The sequence below is a fragment of the Stenella coeruleoalba genome, assembly GCF_951394435.1.
Source record: "Stenella coeruleoalba genome assembly, chromosome: X".
Lineage (NCBI taxonomy): Eukaryota > Metazoa > Chordata > Mammalia > Artiodactyla > Delphinidae > Stenella > Stenella coeruleoalba.
This window is the reverse complement of record NC_137152.1, coordinates 17,971,426-17,994,907: the sequence shown is the minus strand read 5'-3', so window position 1 is coordinate 17,994,907 and position 23,482 is coordinate 17,971,426. Positions and strand designations below refer to the sequence as shown.

At 38.8% G+C, this 23,482-nt stretch overlaps 1 protein-coding gene across 3 annotated transcripts in view; it reads left to right on the top strand.

The window, feature by feature from the left end:
* The window catches only part of PCYT1B (phosphate cytidylyltransferase 1B, choline), a gene marked incomplete at its 3' end in the record, with an annotated part of 149,209 nt that overhangs the window by 66,021 nt on the left and 59,706 nt on the right, over nucleotides 1–23,482 (top strand). For all 3 annotated transcript variants that reach the window (XM_079910043.1, XM_079910045.1, XM_079910044.1), the window contains exon 3: nucleotides 90–206. In XM_079910043.1, coding sequence (XP_079766169.1) covers nucleotides 90–206 — 117 coding nt within the window. The remainder of the gene's footprint in view (nucleotides 1–89; nucleotides 207–23,482) is intronic.

Genomic DNA, 23,482 nt, shown 5'->3' with positions numbered 1-23,482 from the left:
CTTATTACAGTGCTGTACTGATGGAAGGATCGGGTGACTGGGATTACTTATTCTGCAGTTCTGTTGATGATGTTTTCTTTCTTCCACAGTTGACAGACCTGTCAGAGTATACGCAGATGGAATATTTGACCTCTTCCACTCAGGTCATGCAAGGGCACTTATGCAAGCAAAAACACTGTTTCCCAACAGCTACTTGTTGGTAGGAGGTAAGAAGTGCATTTTGTCTTTGTCTAGAAAACTCTTGTATAATGTGCTTCCTGAAAAGGACCCCTTTCAGACTTCCATCATTAACACCTCACATTGTAAATGCTCCCAGTTCAGCCTATATTGCGTCGCTTGTTCACTGCGTGAAATTTAAAATGATATTTAAAAAACCATAGGGGAAATTACGTCCTCAGATTATAAACCATTGATTCCCAGAGAAAGACGAATAATACCACCAAGGGTAACTGCTTCATGTTCTCCATTTATGCCTTCTTGTGTTTGAGGCATGATCCAATTTCTGTTTCTGAAATTTCCTAGAGGGTTAGGAGAAAAGCAATATTATTCTGATTTCAAATCTTAGAGACCTGAGGGGATTCAGGATGATTAATGGTAAGTAAGGTCATTGTCTGTTTCCTTGGTGTGACCCACAGTACTTAGGACCATGTTGTGCTAATGGTAGTGGCTTACAGCAGTCCCAATTAGTTGAATTTATGTGCTGTGTATTAAAGAAATAGAGATTTATATACCCAGGTAATCTTGGTTTACAATGAAGGAACTGACTGATTTCATAAGCTTGTGGAGAGAGAAGGGCAGTTAGACATAAAATTTTCTTCTTCCAAAAGGCCTACAGATTTCAATTTGGGTAAAAGGGAAAGTTTCTGACCTGCAAGACCTGGGTCTCATCTCTGTAGCTTCTGGAAACACCATTTCCTTTCACTATTATCATTTTTTTGGCATTACATGAACTAGACACCATCAACCCTTAGACCTCTACCGTGAGGGAAAAAGGTGATGGTAAGAGACTACATATCTGTTTTTAAAAATATTTTGTTGGGCTTCCCTGGTGGCACAGTGGTTGAGGGTCCGCCTGCCGATGCAGGGGACACGGGTTCGTGCCCCGGTCCGGGAAGATCCCACATGCCGCGGAGCGGCTGGGCCCGTGAGCCATGGCCGCTGAGCCTGCGCGTCCGGAGCCTGTGCTCCGCAACGGGAGAGGCCACCACGGTGAGAGGCCTGCGTACCACACACACACACACACATACACACACAAATATATATATATATATATATATATATAGTTATCTTCTACAAGTTTAAAACTACTTTTTGTATATTTGAGAGGAATCTTCTGCAGATTTTGCCAAGCATGGTGACCATGTGGTTATTGAATGGAGTTCTTTCCAGAAGGAAGAGGTGATACGAGGCAGTTCATTTCCCTTTATTTTGAGCGGAAAATCATTTCTTGCATGAGCACTACCACCTGGAGTCTGGTCCTAAGCTGCTGGGGTCCTGGGGAGACCTCTGCAGTGGTTGGGCTTTGGTCATTTTGGCAACCCAAGTTTGGAGGTGGTTAGGTTTAGGCAACACTTAACGGGAACACTGCCCCGGCCCTGGGTTAGCACATCAAAAGTAAAGGCAAAGGAAAAATGTGACTTTCAGTACGTTCAGGTAAATTGGAGAAAGCAGTAAAGTAATATCAGTAGCTGTCCAGGTCACTAGGCGACAATGCTTTCTCTGATTTACTGAATGATTCCTTCACTTAACTATTTTTCGAGCTCCTACTATGTGCCAGGCATTCTTCTGTACACTGAGAATGCAGCCATGATCGAAGCAGACTGTGTCCTCAAGAGAACTTAGAGTCTGAAGGGGAGGCAGACACTTAGAGTCTGAAGGGGAGGCAGAGGTAGGGGTTCTATGAAGAAATGTAAAATAGGGTAAGGGGAAAGAGTGGCTGGTGGGGCAAGGAGGGACATTTCAGGTATGGAGGTCAGGGGAGGACCCTCTGGAGTGTTGACACCTGTGCAGAGACTTGAATGAAGTGAAGGGCACACGAAAGCCAGAGCACAGAACCTTCCTTGTGTGGTGATCTTCCCACCAGCCTATATGAGAATGTTGGGACAAGTGGAGAAAACGTGGTAGCGACAACTAGATGTGTTATTTGTTTTTGGTTTTTTTTTTTTTTGCGGTAGGCGGGCCTCTCACTGTCGTGGCCTCTCCCGTTGCGGAGCACAGGCTCCGGACGCGCAGGCTCAGCGGCCATGGCTCACGGGCCCAGCCACTCCGTGGCATGCGGGATCTTTCCGGACCGGGGCACGAACCCGTGTCCCCTGCATTGGCAGGCGGACTCTCTACCACTGCACCACCTGGGAAGTCTACTGTGAAATATTTTTAACCACCCTATTAATAAAATTCAGTGTAGGGACTTCCCTGGTGGCACAGTGGTTAAGAATCTGCCTGCCAATGCAGGGGACACGGGTTCGAGCCCTGGCCCAGGAAGATCCCACATGCCGTGGAGCAACTAAGCCCGTGCGCCACAACTACTGAGCCTGCGCTCTAGAGCCTGTGAGCCACAACTACTGAAGCCCATGTGCCTAGAGCCCGTGCTCCGCAATAAGAGAAGCCACTGCAGTGAGAAGCCCACACACCGCAACGAAGAGTAGCCCCCGCTTGCCACAACCAGAGAAAGCCTGCACACAGCAACAAAGACCCAACACAGCCAAAAATAAAAATAATAAAAATTTTTAAAAATTCAGTGTAAGCCTATATTTCATGTGTCTCCACTAATTTAATTTTATTTGATTCCTAGTCTGTTAAACAGAATCTCCAACCACCTGTGTGTAGGCAGATTTCTACAGGGGCATGGTAGCTCAAATCCCATGACAAAGAACAATCTTCCTTTGATGTATATAGTAGTTGCCTTCCTCTAAAATTCAGCATTTATCACAGCTGTTCTAGAAATACTTTGCAGTTATATGTAAAACAAAATTAGGGTCTAGATTCAAATAATTTAAAATAATTATGCAGAGACATTCAGACATCTTACAGGATGTTAGAAAATTCTCATGTGGGGCTGCCCCACACATAGCAAGATGTTTAGGGACTTCCCTGATGGTCCAGTGGCTAAGACTCCATGCTCCCAATGCAGGGGGCCTGGGTTCGATTCCTGGTCAGGGAACTAGATCCCACATGCCGCAACTAAAGACCCCCGCATGCCGCAACTAAAGACCCCTGCATGCTGCAACAAAGATCCTGCATGCCGCAGCTAAGACCCGGTGCAGCCAAACAAATAAATAAATAAAATAAATACTTAAAAAAAGATGTTTAACATTGTTGGCACCCTGCCCACTAAATGCCAATTGCTGCCTCCAATCATAGTGACAACTAAAGATGCCCTACAGATTTCCAAAAATGCTTCCTAGCGGATGCTGAGGCCTTTGTTGAAAACCGTTCTTAGACTAAGAGTCTTCACTCTTTGTTCCCCACAATCCCAAAAAGGATTTTGAAAAACTATACACCTTCTTACAGATTTTTAAGCTGACATCTAAAATTTTCCATCCTAAGTTTAAATAGTTGTAAAATATGTAATTTCTGGAATACCGTAAATTTTAACATTTTCAAAAGTTAATAGACTTTATTTTTAAGGGAAGCTTTACGTTCACAGCAAAACTGAGCAGAAAGTACAAAGGTTCCCATTTACGCACTCACGCACAGCCTCCCCGCTATCAACATCTGCCACCAGGGTAGTACATTTTTTACAGTCCATGAACCTACATTGACATGTTATTATCACCCAAAGTCCATAGTTTAATACGTTAGAGTTCACGCTTGGTATTTTACATTCTTTGGGTTTGGACAAATGTATTATGACATATATCCACCATTGTAGTATCATACAGAACAGTTGCAGTGCCTTAAAAATCCTCTGCACTCTGCCTATTCATCTATCCCCCACCCAACCCCTGGCAACCACTGATCTTTTTACTGTCTCCATAGTTTTGCCTTTTCCAAAATGTCGTGTAATTGGAATCATACAGTATGTATCTTTTTCAGATTGGCTTCTTTCACTTAGTAATGTGTTTAAGGTTACCGCATGGCTTGTTGGCTCATTTCTTTTTAGCACTGGGTAATATTCCGTTGTCTGGATGTGCCACAGTTTGTTTATCCTTTTGCCTACTGAAGGACATCTTGGTTGCATTCATGTTTTGGCAATTATGAATAAAGCTGCTATAAACATCTATGTGCGGGTTTTTGTATGGACATAAGTTTTCAATGCAGTTTGGTAAATACCAAGGAGTGTGATTGCTAGATCATATGTTAAGAGTATGTTTAGCTTTGTTAGACACTGCCAAACAGTCTTCCAAAGTAGCTGTACCATTTTGCGTTCCCACCAGCAATGAATGAGAATTCCTGGTGCTCCAAATCCTCACCAGCATTTGGTGTTGTCAGTATTTTGTACTTTGGCCATTTTAATTGGGGTATAGTGGTATCTCATTGTTGTTTTATTTTGTAATTTCCTGATGACATGTGATGGAGAACATCTTTTCATTTGCTTACTTAACATCTGTATATCTTTTTTGGTGAGGTGTCTATTCAGATCTTTTTTGCATTTCTTAATCAGGTTGTTCATTTTCTTATTGTTGAGTTTTAAGAGTTCTTTGTGTAGTTTGGATAATAGCCCTTTATCAGTTGTGTCTTTTTCAAATATTTTCTCCCACTCTGTGGTTTTTCTCATTCCATTCACATGGCCTTTTGCAGAGCAGAAATTTTTAATTTTAATGAAGTCCAGTTTATCAGTTGTGTCTTTGATGGTTTGTGTGTTTGGTGTTGTATCTAAAAAGTCACTGCCATACCTAAGGTCATCTAGGTTTTCTCATATATCATCTTCTACGAGTTTTATGCTTTTGTGTTCTACATTTTGATCTATGATCCATTTTGAGCTAATTTTTGTGAAGAGTATAAGATCCGTATTTAGATTCCTTATTTTGCATGTGGATGTCCAGTTGTTACAGCACCATTTGTTGAAAAGACTATCTTTGTTCATTGTATTACCTTTGCTCCTTTGTCGAAGATCAGTTGACTGTATTTATGTGGGTCTCTCTCTGGGCTATTTCATTCCATTGATCTATTTATCCATTTTTTCACCAATACCACACCTTCTTGATTACTGTAGCTTCACAGTAAGTACTGAAGTTGAGTAATGCCAGTCTTCCAACTTTGTTCTTTTCCTCCAATATTGATTTGGCTATTCTGGGTCTTTTCCCTCTCCAAATAAACTGTACTATCAGTTTATCATTAGCCACAAAATAACTTGTTGGTATTTTGGTTGGGATTGCATTGAATCTATAGATCAAGTTGGGAAGAAATGACATCTTGTCACTGTTGAGCCTTCCTATCCATGAACATGAAATACATTTCCATTTATTTTGTTCTTTGATATTTTTCATCAGGGTTTTGTAGTTTTTCTCACATAGATCTTGTACACATTTTGTTAGATTTATACCTAAGTATTTTATTTGTTGGGGCGTGCTAATGTAAACAGTAATATGTTCTCATTTCAAAGTCCACTTGTTCATTGCTGGTATATAGGAAAGTGATTGACTTTTGTATATTAATTAACCTTGTATTCTGCAATCTTTCTATAACTGCTTATTCTAGGAGGTTTTTTTGGTCAATTCTTTAAAATTTTATACATAGATGATTATGTCATCTGTGAAGAAAAACAGTTTTATTTCTTCCTCCCCAATCTGTATACATTTTTTTAAATTTATGTATTTATTTATGTTTGGCTGCGTTGGGTCTTCATTGCTGTGCGTGGGCTTTCTCTAGTTGTGTCGAGTGGGGGCCACTCTTTGTTGCAGTGCGCAGGCTTCTCATTGCGGTGTCTTCTCTTGTTGTGGATCACGGGCTCTAGGTGCACAGGCTTCAGTAGTTGTGGCATGTGGGCTCAGTAGTTGTGGCTCGTGGGCTTTAGAGCGCAAGCTGAGTAGTTGTGGCGCCCAGGCTTAATTGCTCTGCGGCATGTGGGATCTTCCCAGACCAGGGCTCGAACCCGTGTCCTCTGCATTGGCAGGCGGAATCTTAACCACTGCACCACCAGGGAAGTCCTAATCTGTATACATTTTATTTCCTTTTCTTGTCTTACTGCACTAGCTAGGACTTCCAGTACAATGTTGAAAAGCTATGGTGAGAGGTTACATCCTTGCCTCATTCCTGATCTTAGTGGGAAAACTTCAATTTTCTCACCATTGAGTATGACGTTAGCTGTAGGGTTTTTTTTTTTTTTTTTTTTTTTTTTTTTTGCGGTACGCGGGCCTCTCACTGTTGTGGCCTCTCCCGTTGTGGAGCACAGGCTCCGGACGCACAGACTCAGCAGCCATGGCTCACGGGCCCAGCCACTCCACGGCATGTGGGATCTTCCTGGACTGGGGCATGAACCCATGTCCCCTGCATCGGCAGGCGGACTCTCAACCACTGTGCCACCAGGGAAGCCCAGCTGTAGGGTTTTTGTAGATAGTCTTTATCAAGTTGAGGAAGTTCCCCTCTATTTCTAGTTTGCCGAGAGTTTTTGTCATGAATGGGTATTGGATTTTATCAAATGCTTTTTCTACATCTATTAATATGATCATGTGATTTTCCTTCTTTTGTCTGTTGATGTGATGGATTACATTAATTGATTTTATTCTATTTTTTGTTTTTTAAAACTGAAGTATAGTTGATGTATAGTATTATATGTTACAGGTGTACAATATAGTGATTCACAATTTTTAAAGGTTATACTCCATTTATACTTATAAAATATTGGCTATATTCCCTGCATTGTAAATATATCCTCATAGCTTATTTATTTTATACGTAATAGTTTGTATCTCTTAATCCCCTACCCCTTACTTGCTCCTCCCGCCTTCCTTCTCTCCATTAGTAACCACTAGTTTGTTTTCTATATCTGTGAGTCTGTTTACCTGGGATAAATCCCACTTGGTTATGGTGTATAATTCTTTTTATACATGGTTGGATTTGAGTTGTTAATATTTTGTTAAAGAGCTCTGCATCTATGTTAATGAGAGATAGTGGTCTCTAGTTTTCCTTTCTTATAAGGTGTTTGGTTGTGGTATTGGGGTAATGCTAGCCTCATAGAATGAGTTAGGAAACATTCCCTCTGCTTCTATCTTGTGGAAGAGATTGTAGAGAATTGGTCTAGTTTCTTCCTTAAATGTTTGGTAGAATTCACCAGTGAACCTATCCAGGCCTGGTGGTTTCTCTTTTGGAAGGTTATTACATACTGATTGGATTTCTTTAATACATAGAGGCCTATTCAGATTGTCTCTTCTAGTGTGAATTTTGGCAGCTACAGTCTTTTAAGGAATTGGTCACTTTCACCTATGTTATCACATTTGTGGGCATAGAGTTGCTCAAAATATTCCTTCCTTTTAATGTCCGTGAGATCTGTAGTAATGTCCTCTTTTTAATTTCTGATATTGGTCATTTGTATCTTTCTCTTTTTTCTTTGTTAGCTTGGCTAGAGCCTTATCAATTTTATTGATCTTTTCAAAGAACCAGCTCTTGTTTTTGTTGACTTTCTCTATTCATTCCTGTTTTCAGCTTCATTGATTTCTGCTCTGATTTTTATTATTTATTTTCTTTTGCTTACTTTGGGTTGAATTTGCTCTTTTTTTCTAGTTTCCTAAGATGGAAGCTTAGATGATTGATTTTAGATTTTTCTTCTTTTCTAATATATATATTCAATGCTTTAAATCTCCTAAACACTTTTCATTGCATCCCACAAATTTTGGTAAGTTGTGTTTTCATTTTCATTTAGTTCAAAATAGTAAAAAATATTTCTTGATTTATTCTTTGACCCATGTGTTATTTAGAAGTGTGCTGTTTAATCTCCAATTATTTTGGGATTTTCCAGCTATTTTTCTGTTGTTGATTCCTAGTTTAATTCCACTGAGACCAGACATTGTGTGATTTCTATTCTTTAAAATTTGTTATGGTGTGTTTAATGGCCCAGAATGTGATCTATCTTGGTGAATGCTCCATGTGAACTTCAGAAGGATGTGTATTCTGCTGTGGTTGGATGAAGTCTGTAGATGTCAATTATACACGGTTGATTGCTAGTGCTGTTGTGTGCACACCCACACACACCCACACACACATACAATTAAATATATTGTTGCTGTTATTATCTTGAATATACTGTTATCTGTTAGATCAATTAAGAATAAGAAAAATAAAAGTTTTGTTTTATCTTCAGTTATTCTCTAATGCTCTTCCTTTTTAAAATGTATATCTGAATTTCTGACCTATGTAATTTTCCTTCTTTCTGAAGAACTTCTAAAAACATTTCTTGCAAGGCGGGTCTACTAGAAACAATTCCCTCAATTTTTGTTTGTCTCAGGAAGTCTTTATTTCTCCTTCCCTTTTTTTTTTTTTTTTTCCCGCTATGCGGACCTCTCACTGTTGTGGCCTCTCCCGTTGCAGAGCACAGGCTCCGGACGCACAGGCTCAGCGGCCATGGCTCACGGGCCCAGCCGCTCCGCAGCATGTGGGATCTTCCCAGACCGGGGCACGAACCCGTGTCCCCTGCATCGGCAGGTGGACCCTCAAACACTGTGCCGCCAGGGAAGCCCTCTCCTTCCCTTTCAAAGATGATTTTGTAGGCTATAGAATTGTAGGTTGGTGGGGTTTTTCTCTCAACACTATAAATATTTCACTTCACTCAGTTTTTATTTATTTATTATTAATTAATTAATTAATTAATTAATTAATTTGATTTCACCAGGTCTTAGTTGTGGCTCGTGGGCTCCTTAGTTGTGGCTTGCTGGCTCCTTAGTTGCAGCAGGTGGCCTACTTTGTTGCACCTCATGGGCTTCTTAGTTGTGGCACACAAACTCTTAGTTGCCCCATGTGAACTCTTAGTTGTGGCATGCATGTGGGATCTAGTTCCCTGACCAGGGATCAAACCTGGGCCCCCTGCATTTGGAGCATGGAGTCTTATCTACTGCGCTCTCACTCATGGGAGTCACTTACTCACTTTTTAAAAAATTTTAATTTTATACTGGACTATAGTTTTTTTTGTTTTTAGTTTTTTTTCATTTTTGTGATGTTGAGCATCTTTTCATGTGCCTATTGGCCATCTGTATGCCTTCGTTGGAAAGCTATTCAGGTTCTCTGCCCTTTTTTTTATTGTACTTTTTCTTGTTTTTTTAATTTTATTTTTTTAAACATCATGTTATTAGTCATCAATTTTATACACATCAGTGTATACACGTCAATCCCAATCACCCAATTCATCACACCACCCCCACCCCCACCCCCCGCGGCTTTCTCCCCTTGTTGTCCATACGTTTGTTTTCTACATCTGTATCTCAATTTCTGCCCTGTAAAACGGTTCATCTGTACCATTCTTCTAGCTTCCACATATATGCGTTAATATACGATGTTTGTTTTTCTCTTTGTGACTTACTTCACTCTGTATGACAGTCTCTAGATCCATCCATGTCTCAACAGTTGACCCAATTTCATTCCTTTCTATGGCTGAGTAATATTCTATTGTATATATGTACCACATCTTCTTTATCCATTCGTCTGTTGACGGGCATTTAGGTTGCTTCCATGACCTGGCTATTGTAAATAGTGCTGCAATGAACATTGGGATGCATGTGTCTTTTTGAATTATGGTTTTCTCTGGGTACATGCCCAGTAGTGGGATTGCTGGATCATATGGTACTTCTATTTTTAGTTTTTTAAGGAACCTCCATACTGTTCTCCATAGTGGCTGTTATCAATTTACATTCCCACCAACAGGGCACGAGAGTTCCCTTTTCTCCACACCCTCTCCAGCATTTGTTGTTTGTAGATTTTCTGATGATGCCCATTCTAACTGGTGTGAGGTGATACCTCATTGTAGTTTTGATTTGCATTTCTCTAATAATTAGTGATGTTGAGTAGCTTTTCATGTGCTTCTTGGCCATCTGTATGTCTTCTTTGGAAAAATGTCTGTTTAGGTCTTCTGCCCATTGTTGGATTGGGTTGTTGGTTTTTTTAATATTAAGCTGCATGAGCTGTTTATATATTTTGGAGATTAATCCTTTGTTCATTCATTTGCAAATATTTTCTCCCATTCTGAGGGTTGTCTTTTCGTCTTATTTATGGTTTCCTTTGCTGTGCAAAAGCTTGTAAGTTTCATTAGGTCCCATTTGTTTATTTTTGTTTTTATTTCCATTACTCTAGGAGGTGGATCAAAAAAGACCTTGCTGTCATTTACATCAAAGAATGTTCTTCCTATGTTTTCCTCTAAGAGTTTTATAGTGTCCAGTCTTACATTTAGGTCTCTGATCCATTTTGAGTTCATTTTTCTGTATGGTGTTAGGGAGTGTTCTAATTTCATTCTTTTACATGTAGCTGTCCAGTTTTCCCAGCATCACTTATTGAAGAGATTGTCTTTTCTACATTGTATATCCTTGCCTCCTTGGTCATAGACTAGTTGACCATAGGTGCATGGGTTTATCTCTGGGCTTTCTATATGTTCCATTGATCTATGTTTCTGTTTTTGTGCCTGTACCATATTGTCTTGATTACTGTAGCTTTGTATATAGTCCAAAGTCAGGGAGTCTGATTCCTCCAGCCCCGTTGTTGTCCCTCAAGACTGCTTTGGCTATTGGGGGTCTTTTGTGTCTCCATACAAATTTTGAGATGATTTGTTCTAGTTCTGTAAAAAATGCCAGTAGTAATTTCATAGGGATTGCGTTGAATCTGTAGATTGCTTTGGATAGTATAGTCATTTTCACAATATTGATGTTTCCAATCCAAGAACATGGTATATCTCTCCATCTGTTGGTATCATCTTTAATTTCTTTCATCAGTGTCTTATAGTTTTCTGCATACAGGTCTTTTGCCTCCCTAGGTAGGTTTATTCCTAGGTATTTTATTCTTTTTGTTGCAATGGTAAATGGGAGTGTTTCCTTAATTTCTCGTTCAGATTTTTCATCATTAGTGTATAGTAATGCAAGAGATTTCTGTGCATTAATTTTGTATCCTGCTACTTTACCAACTTCATTGATTACCTCTAGTAGTTTTCTGGTGGCATCTTTAGGATTCTATATGTATAGTATCATGTCATTTACAAACAGTGACAGTTTTACTTCTTCTTTTCCAATTTGTATTCCTTTTATTTCTTTTTCTTCTCCGATTGCTGTGGCTAGGACTTCCAAAACTATGTTGAATAATAGTGGTGAGAGTGGACATCCTTGTCTTGTTCCTGATCTTAGAAGAAATGCTTTCAGTTTTTCACCATTGAGAATGATATTTGCTGTGGGTTTGTCATATATGGCCTTTATTATGTTGAGGTATGTTCCCTGCATGCCCACTTTCTGGAGAGTTTTTATCATAAATGGGTTTTGAATTTTGTCAAAAGCTTTTTCTGCATCTATTGAGATGATCATATGGTTTTTATTCTTCAATTTGTTAATATGGTGTATCACATTGATTGATTTGCATATGTTTTTTTTTTTTTTTTTTTTTTATGGGAGGGACGGGGAAACACTGGGGCCGGGCCTGCTCCCTCAGCCAGCGGGGGACCCGTGGAGGGGAATTAATAGAGGTGGGAGTAGTAAAAGGGAGGGTATTTTAACAGCCAGGACTCCCACAGTAAAGCTGGCTGCCCTGAGGTGTCTAAACAGACGCCTAAGCATCTTCCAGGGGTACACAAGACTCCGACGTAAGAGTAGGCTGAACTCAGGAGTTTCTGTGGTCCTTCTTCAGCTTTCACACCCCCCATGGATAATAAAAAAAGAAAAAGAATTAAAAAAAATATTCTCCTGGGAACTTGAAGTCTTCATGAGAGCAGGGACCAATAGCGTATAACCTCAGAAGTGTGGAGTAGCTAATTCTATAATAGGGCTGAGGAAGGGTTGAGAGGTGTTCTAGAAAGAGAAGGAGAAGATGAGGGGAGAGACAGAGAGATTGGGAGGGAGGGAGGGAGAGAGCGCACAAGCCCACAACTTTCTGGTTTCCAGTTCTGGCTCCTTTCTCAGGAAATCTGCGAGATACCACTTTCGTAACGAGATTTCCCCTTTTGCTTACAGCACGTTGAACTGTTGTCTTTCCCTTACAACCAGTCTTTCTTCATAAACACAGTATTTTTTTTTTGAGTGTGGCTGTGTTTCAATAAAACTTTATTTACAAAAACAGGTGAAGGCCAGATTTGGCCCACGGGCTGCAGTTTGCTGGCCCTGTTGCAGACAATGGGGGGCGGGGGACACTTGAGAGTTTTTTTTTTTTTTTTTTACATCTTTATTGGAGTATAATTGCTTTACAATGGTATGTTAGTTTCAGCTTCACAACAAAATGAATCAGTTATATATATACATATGTTCCCATATCTCTTCCCTCTTGCGTCTCCCTCCCTCCCACCCTCCCTATCCCACCCCTCCAGGCGGACACAAAGCACCGAGCTGATCTCCCTGTGCTATGCGGCTGCTTCCCACTAGCTATCTACCTTACGTTTGGTAGTGTATATATGTCCATGCCTCTTTATCGCTTTGTCACCGTTTACCCTTCCCCCTCCCCATAGCCTCAAGTCCATTCTCTAGTAAGTCTGTGTCTTTATTCCTGTTTCACCCCTAGGTTTTTCATGACATTTTTTTTTCTTAAATTCCATATATATGTGTTAGCATACGGTATTTGTCTCTCTCTTTCTGACTTACTTCACTCTGTATGACAGACTCTAGGTCTATCCACCTCATTACAAATAGCTCAATTTCGTCTCTTTTTATAGCTGAGTAATATTCCATTGTATATATGTGCCACATCTTCTTTATCCATTCATACGATGATGGACACTTAGGTTGTTTCCATCTCTGGGCTATTGTAAATAGAGCTGCAATGAACATTTTGGTACATGACTCTTTTTGAATTATGGTTTTCTCAGGGTATATGCCCAGTAGTGGGATTCCTGGGTCATATGGTAGTTCTATTTGTAGCTTTTTAAGGAATCTCCATACTGTTCTCCACAGTGGCTGTATCAATTTACATTCCCACCAACAGTGCAAGAGGGTTCCCTTTTCTCCACACCCTCTCCAGCATTTATTGTTTCTAGATTTTTTGATGATGGCCATTCTGACTGGTGTGAGATGATATCTCATTGTAGTTTTGATTTGCATTTCTCTAATGATTAGTGATGTTGAGCATTCTTTCATCTGTTTGTTGGCACTCTGTATATCTTCTTTGGAGAAATGTCTATTTAGGTCTTCTGCCCATTTTTGGATTGGGTTGTTTGTTTTTTTGTAATTAAGCTGCATGAGCTGCTTATAAATTTTGGAGATTAATCCTTTGTCAGTTGCTTCATTTGCAAATATTTTCTCTCATTCTGAGGGTTGTCTTTTGGTCTTCTTTATGGTTTCCTTTGCTGCGCAAAAGCTTTTAAGTTTCATTAGGTCCCATTTGTTTACTTTTGTTTTTATTTCCATTTCTCTAGGAGGTGGGTCAAAAAGGACCTTGCTGTGATTTATGTCATAGAGTGTTCTGCCTATGTTTTCCTCTAAGAGTTTGATAGTTTCTGGCCTTACACTTAGGTCTTTAATCCATTTTGAGCTTATTTTTGTGTATGGTGTTAGGGAGTGATCTAATCTCATACTTTTACATGTAGCTGTCCAGTTTTCCCAGCACCACTTATTGAATAGGCTGTCCTTTCTCCACTGTACATTTCTGCCTCCTTTGTCAAAGATAAGGCGACCATATGTGCGTGGGTTTATCTCTGGGCTTTCTATCCTGTTCCATTGATCTATATTTCTGTTTTTGTGCCAGTACCATACCATCTTGATTACTGTAGCTTTGTAGTATAGTCTGAAGTCAGGAAGCCTGATTCCTCCAGCTCCATTTTTCGTTCTCAAGATTGCTTTGGCTACTCGGGGGCTTTTGTGTTTCCATACAAATTGTGAAATTTTTTGTTCTAGTTCTGTGAAAAATGCCAGTGGTAGTTTCATAGGGATTGCATTGAATCTGTAGATTGCTTTGGGTAGTAGAGTCATTTTCACAATGTTGATTCTTCCAATCCAAGAACATGGTATATCTCTCCATCTATTTGTATCATCTTTAATTTCTTTCATCAGTGTCTTATAATTTTCTGCATACAGGTCTTTTGTCTCCTTAGGTAGGTTTATTCCTAGGTATTTTATTCTTTTTGTTGCAATGGTAAATGGGAGTGTTTTCTTGATTTCACTTTCAGATTTTTCATCCTTAGTGTATAGGAATGCCAGAGATTTCTGTGCATTAATTTTGTATCCTGCTACTTTACCAAATTCATTGATTAGCTCTAGTAGTTTTCTGGTAGCATCTTTAGGATTCTCTATGTATAGTATCATGTCATCTGCAAACAGTGACAGCTTTACTTCTTCTTTTCCGATTTGGATTCCTTTTATTTCCTTTTCTTCTCTGATTGCTGTGGCTAAAACTTCCAAAACTATGTTGAATAAGAGTGGTGAGAGTGGGCAACCTTGTCTTGTTCCTGATCTTAGTGGAAATGCTTTCAGTTTTTCACCATTGAGGACGATGTTGGCTGTGGGTTTGTCATATATGGCCTTTATTATGTTGAGGCAAGTTCCCTCTATGCCTATTTTCTGCAGGGTTTTTATCATAAATGGGTGTTGAATTTTGTCAAAAGCTTTCTCTGCATCTATTGAGATGATCATATGGTTTTTCTCCTTCAATTTGTTAATATGGTGTATCACGTTGATTGATTTGCATATGTTGAAGAATCCTTGCATCCCTGGATAAATTCCACTTGATCATGGTGTATGATCCTTTTAATGTGTTGTTGGATTTTGTTTGCTAGTATTCTGGTGAGGGTTTTTGCATCTATATCCATGAGCCATATTGGTCTGTAATTTTCTTTTTCTGTAGTATCTTTGTCTGGTTTTGGTGTCAGGGTGATGGTGGCCTCATAGAATGAGTTTGGGAGTGTTCCTTCCTCCGCAATTTTTTTGAAGAGTTTGAGAAGGATGGGTGTTAGTTCTTCTCTAAATGTTTGATAGAATTCACCTGTGAAGCCATCCGGTCCTGGACTTTTGTTTGTTGGAAGATTTTTAATCACAGTTTCAATTTCATTACTTGTGATTGGTCTGTTCATATTTCCTGTTTCTTCTTGGTTCAGTCTTGGAAGGTTATACCTTTCTAAGAGTTTGTCCATTTCTTCCATGTTGTCCATTTTATTGGCATAGAGCTGCTTGTAGTCGTGTCTTAGGATGCTTTGCATTTCTGCGGTGCTATTGTAACTTCTCCTTTTTCATTTCTAATTCTATTGATTTGAGTCTTCTCCCTTTTTTTCTGGATGAGTCTGGCTAATGGTTTATCAATTTTGCTTATCTTCTCAAAGAACCAGCTTTTAGTTTTATTGATCTCTGCTATTGTTATTTTGTTTCAATTTCATTTATTTCTGCTCTGATCTTTATGATTTCTTTCCTTCTGCTAACTTTGGGTTTTGTTTGTTCTTCTTTCTCTAGTTCCTTTAGGAGTAAGGTTAGATTGTTTATTTGAGATTTTTCTTGTTTCTTAAGGTAGGCTTGTATAGCTATAAATTTCCCTTTTAGAATTGCTTTTGCTGCATCCCATAGGTTTTGGATCGTCGTGTTTTCATTGTCATTTGTCTCTAGGTATTTTTTGATTTCCTCTTTGATTTCTTCAGTGATCTCTTTGTTATTTAGTAACGTATTGTTTAGCCTCCATGTGTTTGTGTTTTTTACGTTTTTTTCCCTGTAATTCATTTCTAATCTCATGGCGTTGTGGTCAGAAAAGATGCTTGATATGATTTCATTTTTCTTAAATTTACTGAGGCTTGATTTATGACCCAAGATGTGATCTATCCTGTAGAATGTTCTGTGCACACTTGAGAAGAAAGTGTAATGTGCTTTTTTTGGATGGAATGTCCTATAAATATCAATTAAATCTATCTGGTCTTTTGTGTCATTTAAAGCTTCTGTTTCCTTATTTATTTTCATTTTGGATGATCTGTCCATTGGTGTAAGTGAGGGTTAAAATCCCCCACTATTTTCGTGTTACTGTCGATTTCCTTTTTTATAGCTGTTAGGAGTTGCCTTATGTATTGAGGTGCTCCTATGTTGGGTGCATATATATTTATAATTGTTATATCTTCTTCTTGGATTGATCCCTTGCTCATTATGTAGTGTCCTTCTTTATGTCTTGTAATAGTCTTTATTTTGAAGTCTATTTTATCTGATATGAGTATTGCTATTCCAGCTTTCTTTTGATTTCCATTTGCTTGGAATATCTGTTTCCATCCCCTCAGTTTCAGTCTGTATGTGTCCCTAGGTCTGAAGTGGGTCTCTTGTAGACAGCATGTATATGGGTCTTGTTTTTGTATCCATTCAGCAAGCCTGTGTCTTTTGGTTGGAGCATTTAATTCATTCACGTTTAAGGTAATTATCAATATGTATGTTCCTATGACCATTTTCTTAATTGTTTTGGGTTGATTTTTGTAGGGCCTTTTCTTCTCTTGTGTTTCCCACTTAGAGAAGTTCCTTTAGCATTTGTTGTAGAGCTGGTTTGGTGGTGCTGTATTCTCTTAGCTTTTGCTTGTCTTTAAAGCTTTTGATTTCTCCATCGAATCTGAGTGAGATCCTTGCTGGGTAGAGTAATCTTGGCTGTAGTTTCTTCCCTTTCATCACTTTAAGTATATCATGCCACTGCCTTCTGGTTTGTAGCGTTTCTGCTGAGAAATCAGCTGTTAACCTTATGGGAGTTCCCTTGTATGTTATTTGTCATTTTTCCCTTGCTGCTTTCAATAATTTTTCTTTGTCTTTAATTTTTGCCAATTTCATTACCATGTGTCCTGGCGTGTTTCTCCTTGGGTTTATCCTGTATGGGACTTGCTGCCCTTCTTGAACTTTGATGGCTATTTCCTTTCCCATGTTAGGGAAGTTTTTGACTATAATCTCTTCAAATATGTTCTCTGGTCCTTTCTCTGTCTCTTCTCTTTCTGGGAACCCTATACTGCAAATGTTGTTGCGTTTAATGTTGTCCCAGAGGTCTCTTAGGCTGTCTTCATTTCTTTTCATTCTTTTTTCTGTATTCTGTTCCGCAGCAGTGAATTCCACCATTTTGTCTTCCAGGTCACTTATCCATTCTTCTGCCTCAGTTATTCTGCTGTTGATTCCTTCTAGTGTAGTTTTCATTTCAGTTATTGTATTGTTCATCTCTGTTTGTTTGTTCTTTAATTCTTCTAGGTCTTTGTTAAACATTTGTTGCATCTTCTCGATCTTTGCCTCCATTCTTTCTCCGAGGTCCTGGATCATCTTCACTATCATTATTCTGAATTCTTTTTCTGGAAGGTTGCCTATCTCCACTTCATTTAGTTGTTTTTCTGGGGTTTTATCTTGTTCCTTCATCTGGTACATAGCCCTCTGCCTTTTCATCTTGTGTGTCTTTCTGTGAATGTGGTTTTTGTTCCACAGGCTGCAGGATTGTAGTTCTTCTTGCTTCTGCTGTCTGCCCTCTGGTGGATCTATATTGGATTATAGTTGATTAACAGTGTTGTGTTAGTTTCAACGGTACAACAAAATGATTCAGTTATACATGTACATGTATCTATTCTTTTTCAAATATTTTTCCCATTTAGGTTATTACAGAATATTGAGCAGAGTTCCCTGTGCTGTATAGCAGGTCCCTGTTTGTTTTTTATTTTAAATATAGCAGTGTGTACATATAAATACCAAAGTCCCAATCTATCACTGCATCCCTTTCCTCCAGTAACCATAAGTTCCTTCTCAAAGTCTGTGAGTCTGTTTCTGTTTTGTAAATAAGTTCATTTGTATCACTTTTTTAAGATTCCACATATAAGCAATATTATATGATATTTGTCTTTCTTTGTCTGACTTACTTCACTTAGTATGATAGTCTCCAGGTCCATCCATGTTGCTGCAAATGCCATTATTTCACTGTTTTTGATGGCTGAATAATATTCCATTGTATACATGTACCACATTTTCTTTATCCATTCATCTGTCAATGGATATTTAGATTGCTTCTGCAGTGAACATTGGGGTACATGTATCCTTTCAAACCATGTTTTTCTCTAGATATATGCCCAGCAGTGGGATTGCTGGACCATATGGTAGCTCTGTTTTTAGTTTCTCAAGGAACCTCCATACTGTTCTCCATAGTGACTGTACGAATTTACATTCCCACCAGCAGTGTAGGAGGGTTCCCTTTTCTCCACATCCTCTCCAGCATTTGTTATTTGTAGACGTTTTGGTGATGGCCATTCTCACTGGTGTGAGGTGATATGTCATTGTAGTTTTGATTTGCATTTCTCTAATAATTAGTGATGTTGAGCATCTTTTCATGTGCCTCTCAGCCATCTGTATGTCTTCTTTGGAGAGATGTCTTTTTACATCTTCTGCAAATTTTTTGATTGAGTTGTTTGTTTTTTTTTGATATTGACCCGCATACACTGTTTGTAAATTTTGGAGACCAATCCCGTGTCGGTCGCATTGTTTGCAAATATTTTCTCCCATTCTCTGGGTTGTCTCTTCATTTTGTTTATGGTTTCTTTTGCTGTGCAAAAGCTTTTTAGTATGATTAGGTCCCATTTTTTAAATATTTAATTAATTTATTTTTTATGTTTGGGTGCGTGGGGTCTTTATTTCTGCATGTGGGCTTTCTCCAGTTACGGCATGCAGGGGCTACTCTTCGTTGTGGTGCATGGGCTTCTCGTTGCAGTGGCTTCTCTTGTTGCAGAGCATGGGCTCTAGAGTGCAGGCTCAGTAGTTGTGGCACACGGGCTTAGTTGCTCTGCAGCATGTGGGATCTTCCCGGACCAGGGATGGAACCTGTGTCCCTTGCATTGGCAGGCGGATTCTTAACCACTGCGCCACCAGGGAAATCCCAGGTCCCATTTGTTTATTTTTGGTTTTGTTCCCATTAGTCTAGGAGATGGATCGAAAGAGATATTGCCGTGATTTATGTCAAAGAGTGATCTGCCTATGTTTTCCTCTCAGAGTTTTATAGTATCCAGTCATACATTTAGGTGTTTAATCCATGTTAAGTTTATTTCTGTGTATGGTGTAGGGAGTGTCCTAATTTCGTTCTTTTACATGCAGCTGTCCAGTTTTCCCAGGGCCATTTATTGAAGAGACTGTCTTTCCTTCATAGTATAGTCTTGCCTTCTTTGTTGTAGATTAATTGACCATAGGTGCGTGGCTTTATTTCTGGGCTTTCTATCCTGTTCCATCGATCTATATTTCTGTTTTAGTGCTAGTACCATACTGTTTTGGTGACTGTAGCTTTGTAGTATAGTCTCAAGTCAGGGAGCCTGATTCCTCCAGCTCCATTTTCTTTCTCAAGATTGCTTTGGCTATTCAGAGTCTTTTGTGTCTCTGTACAAATTTTAAGATTTTTTTGTTCTATTTCTGTGAAAAATGCCATTGATAATTTTTTTAAAGGCTACTGGATGACTTTATTTAAAAAAATATATGTATTAATTTGGCTGTGCTGGGTCTTAGTTGCAGCATGTGGCATCTTCTTTGTGTCATGTTGGATCTTTTTAAGTTGCGGCATGCAGGATCTTTTAGTTGCAGCATATGGGATCCTAGTTGAAGCATGCGGGATCTAATTCCCTGACCAGGGATCGAACCCGGGCCCCCTGCATTGAGAGCATGCAGTCTTAACCACTGGACCACCACGGAAGTCCTGCCATTGGTAATTTGATAGGGATTGCATTGAATCTGTAGATTGCCTTGGGTAGTATAGTCATTTTGACAATATTGATTCTTCTAATCCAAGAACATCTGATCTTTTGTTGTCAGTGTGTAGAAATGAACAGATTTCTGTGTTATAATTTTGTATCCTGCAACTTTACTGAATTCATTGATGAGCTCTAGTAGTTTTCTGGTAGCATCTTTAGGATCTTCTACGTATAGTATCATGTCATCTGCAAACAGTGACATTTTTACTTCTTCTTTTCCAATTTGCATTCCTTGTATTTCTTTTTCTTCTCTGATTGCCGTGGCTAGGACTTTCAAAACTGTGTTGAATAAAACTGGTGAGAGTGTACATCCTTGTCTTGTTCCTGATCTTAAAGGAAATGCTTTCAGTTTTTCACTATTGAGTATGATGTTAGTTGTAGGTTTGTCATATATGACCTTAATTATGTTGAGGTATGTTCCCTGTACGCCCACTTTCTGGAGAGTTTTTATCATAAATTGGTGTTGAATTTAGTCAAAAGCTCTTTCTGCATCTATTGAGATGATTATATGGTTTCTATTCTTCAATTTGTTGATGTGGTGTATCACATTGATTGATTTGCAGATATTGAAAAATCCTTGCATCCCTGGGATAAATCCCACTTGATCATGGTGTATGATCATTTTAATGTATTGTTGGATTTGGATTGCTAGTATTTTGTTGAGGATTTTTGCATCTGTGTTCATCAGTGATATTGGCCTATAATTTTTTTTGTGGTATCTTTGTCTGGTTTTGGTATCAGGCTGATGGTGGCCTCATAGAATGAGTTTGGGAGTATTCCTTCCTCTGCTATTTTTTGGAATAGTTTTAGAAGGATAGGTGTTAACGCGCCTCTAAATGTTTGATAGAATTCACCTGTGAAGTCATCTGGTCCTGGACTTTTGTTTGTTGGGAGTTTTTTAATCACAGTTTAAATTTAGTACTTGTGATTGGTCTGTTTATATTTTCTGTTTCTTCCTGGTTCAGTCTTGGGAGATTGTACCTTTCTAAGAATTTGTCCATTTCTTCCAGGTTGTCCATTTTATTAATGTATAGTAGCTTGTAGTAGTCTCTTGTGATCCTTTGTATTTCTTTGGTGTCCGTTGTAACTTCTCCTTTTTCACTTCTAATTTTATTGATTTGAGCCCTCTCCTTTTTTCTTGATGAGTCTGGCCACAGGTTTATAAATTTTGTTTATCTTTTCAAAGAGCCATCTTTTAGTTTCATCAATCTTTTCTATTGTTTTCTTCATTTCTATTTCATTTATTTATGCTCTGATATTTATGGTTTCATTGTTTCTGCTAACTTTGGGTTTTGTTTGTTCTTTCTCTAGTTGCTTTAGGTGTAAGGTTAGGTTGTTTATTTGTGATTTTTCTTGTTTCCTGAGATAAGATTGTATTGCTAGAAACTTCCCTCTTAGAACTGCTTTTGCTGCATCCCATAGGTTTTGGATCGTCGTGTTTTCATTGTCATTTGTTTCTAGGTATTCTTTGATTTCCTCTTTGATTTCTTCAGTGTTCTCTTGGTTATTTAGTAGTGTATTTTTTAGCCTCCATGTGTTTGTATTTTTTACAGTTTTTTTTCTTGTAGTTGATTTCTAATCTCATTGCATTGTGGTCAGAAAAGATGCTTGATATGATTTCAATATTCTTAATTTTGCCAAGGTTTGCCTTGTGGCCCAACATGTGATCAATCCTGGAGAATGTTCCATGTGCACTTGAGAAGAATGTGTATTCTGTTGCTTTTGGATAGAATGCTCTATAAATAGCAATGAAGTCTATCTGGTCTGATGTGTCATTTAAGGCCTGCGTTTCCTTATTGATTTTCTCCCTGGATGATCTGTCCATTGATAAAAGTGGGGTGTTAACGTCCCCCGCTATTATTGTGTTACTGTCGATTTCTTCTTTTATGGCTGTTAGTATTTGCCTTATATATTGAGGTGCTCCTATGTTGGGTGCATATATATTTACGATTGTTAAGTCTTCTTCTTGGATTGATCCCTTGATGATTATGTAGTGTCTTTCTTTGTCTCTTGGTACAGTCTTTAAAGTCTATTTTGTCTGAGATGAGTATTGCTACTCCAGCTTTCTTCTGATTTCCATTTGCATGGAATACCTTTTTGCATCCTCTCAGTTTCAGTCTGTATGTGTCCCTAGATCTGAAGTGGATCTCTTGTATACAGCATATATATAGGTCTTGTTTTTTGTATCCATTTAGCCATCTATGTCTTTTGGTTAGAGCATTTAATCTGTTTATGTTTAAGATAAGTATTATTATGTATGTTCTTATTACCATTTTGTTAACTGTTTTGGATTTGTTTTTGTAGGTCTTTTTTCTTCCCTTCCTGTTTTGTTCCCTCCTCTTGTGATTTGATGACTAACTTTAGTGTTGTGTTTGGATTCCTTTTTCTTCTTTGTGTGTGTATCTATTGTAGATTTTCAGTTTGCAGTTACCATGAGGTTTTGATATAGTAGCAGTCTCTACATAAACAAGATTGTTGTTGTTGTTTAAAAATTTATTTATTTATTTTTGGCTGCATTGGGTCTTTGTTGCTGTGCACAGGCTTTCTCTAGTTATGGCGAGCAGGGGCTACTCTTCGTTGCGGTGCGCGGGCTTCTCATTGTGGTGGCTTCTCGTTGCAGAGCATGGGTTCTAGGTGTGCAGGCTTCAGTAGGTGTGGCACGCGTGCTCTAGAGTGCAGGCTCAGTAGTTGTGGTGCACGGGCTTAGTTGCTCCATGGCATGTGGGATCTTCCCGGACCAGGGCTTGAACCCGTGTCCCCTGGATTGGCAGGCAGATTCTTAACCACTGCACCACCAGGGAAGCCCAACAAGATCGTTTTAAGTTGCTGGTCTTTTAATGTCAAATACATTTCCAATATCCTGCATTTGTGCTCTCCTCTTCTCACGATTGCTGGTTTTGATATTATATTTGTTCATAAATGATTTCCTACCTTTACTGTATGTTTGCCTTTACCAGTGAGCTTTTCCATTTGTAATTTTCTTGTTTCTAGTTGTGGCCTTTTCGTCTTAGAGAAATTCCTTTAGCATTTCTTGCAAAGCTGATCTGGTGATGTTGAATTCTCTTAGGTTTTGCTTGTCTGTAAAGCTTTTGATTTCTCCATCGAATCTGAATGAGAGCCTTGCTGGGTAGAGTATTCTCGGTTGTAAGTTCTTCCCTTTCATCACTTTAAATATATTGTGCTGCTCCCTTCTGGCCTGCAGAGTTTCTGCTGAGAAATCAGCTGATAACCTTATGGGAGTTCCCTTGTATGTTGTTATTTGTTGCTTTTCCCCACTTCATTCACTGCTTGTTTGCCTTGTTTCTGTGAGGGTGTCCAATGTAATTTTTATCCTCGCTCCTCTATAGGTAAGGTGTATTTTTGTTTTCTGCGTTTTTTTTGGCCACGTGGCACGTGGGATCCTACTTCCCCAGCCAGGGATTGAAACTGTGCCCCCAGCAGTGGTAGTGCGGACATCTAACCAGTGGACAGCCAGGGAATTCCTGTTTTTGTTTTGTTTTTTTTAACCCTCTGGCTTCTTTTGAATGATTGAGAAGAAATTGTAGATGGATATTTTTGTGGATGAATATATTACTGCTAGAATGAGACAGTGTTTAACATTGCTTTTATTCCTCTTTTTCTTTGTTACAGATGTAAGTGCTAAAATATTTTGTTCACAGAAATATTTAGATGGAAATGGAAGAAGTTTGTTACAGAGATACCACTCAGTCTTTGAACTCATAAGTTATTTGTCAAATA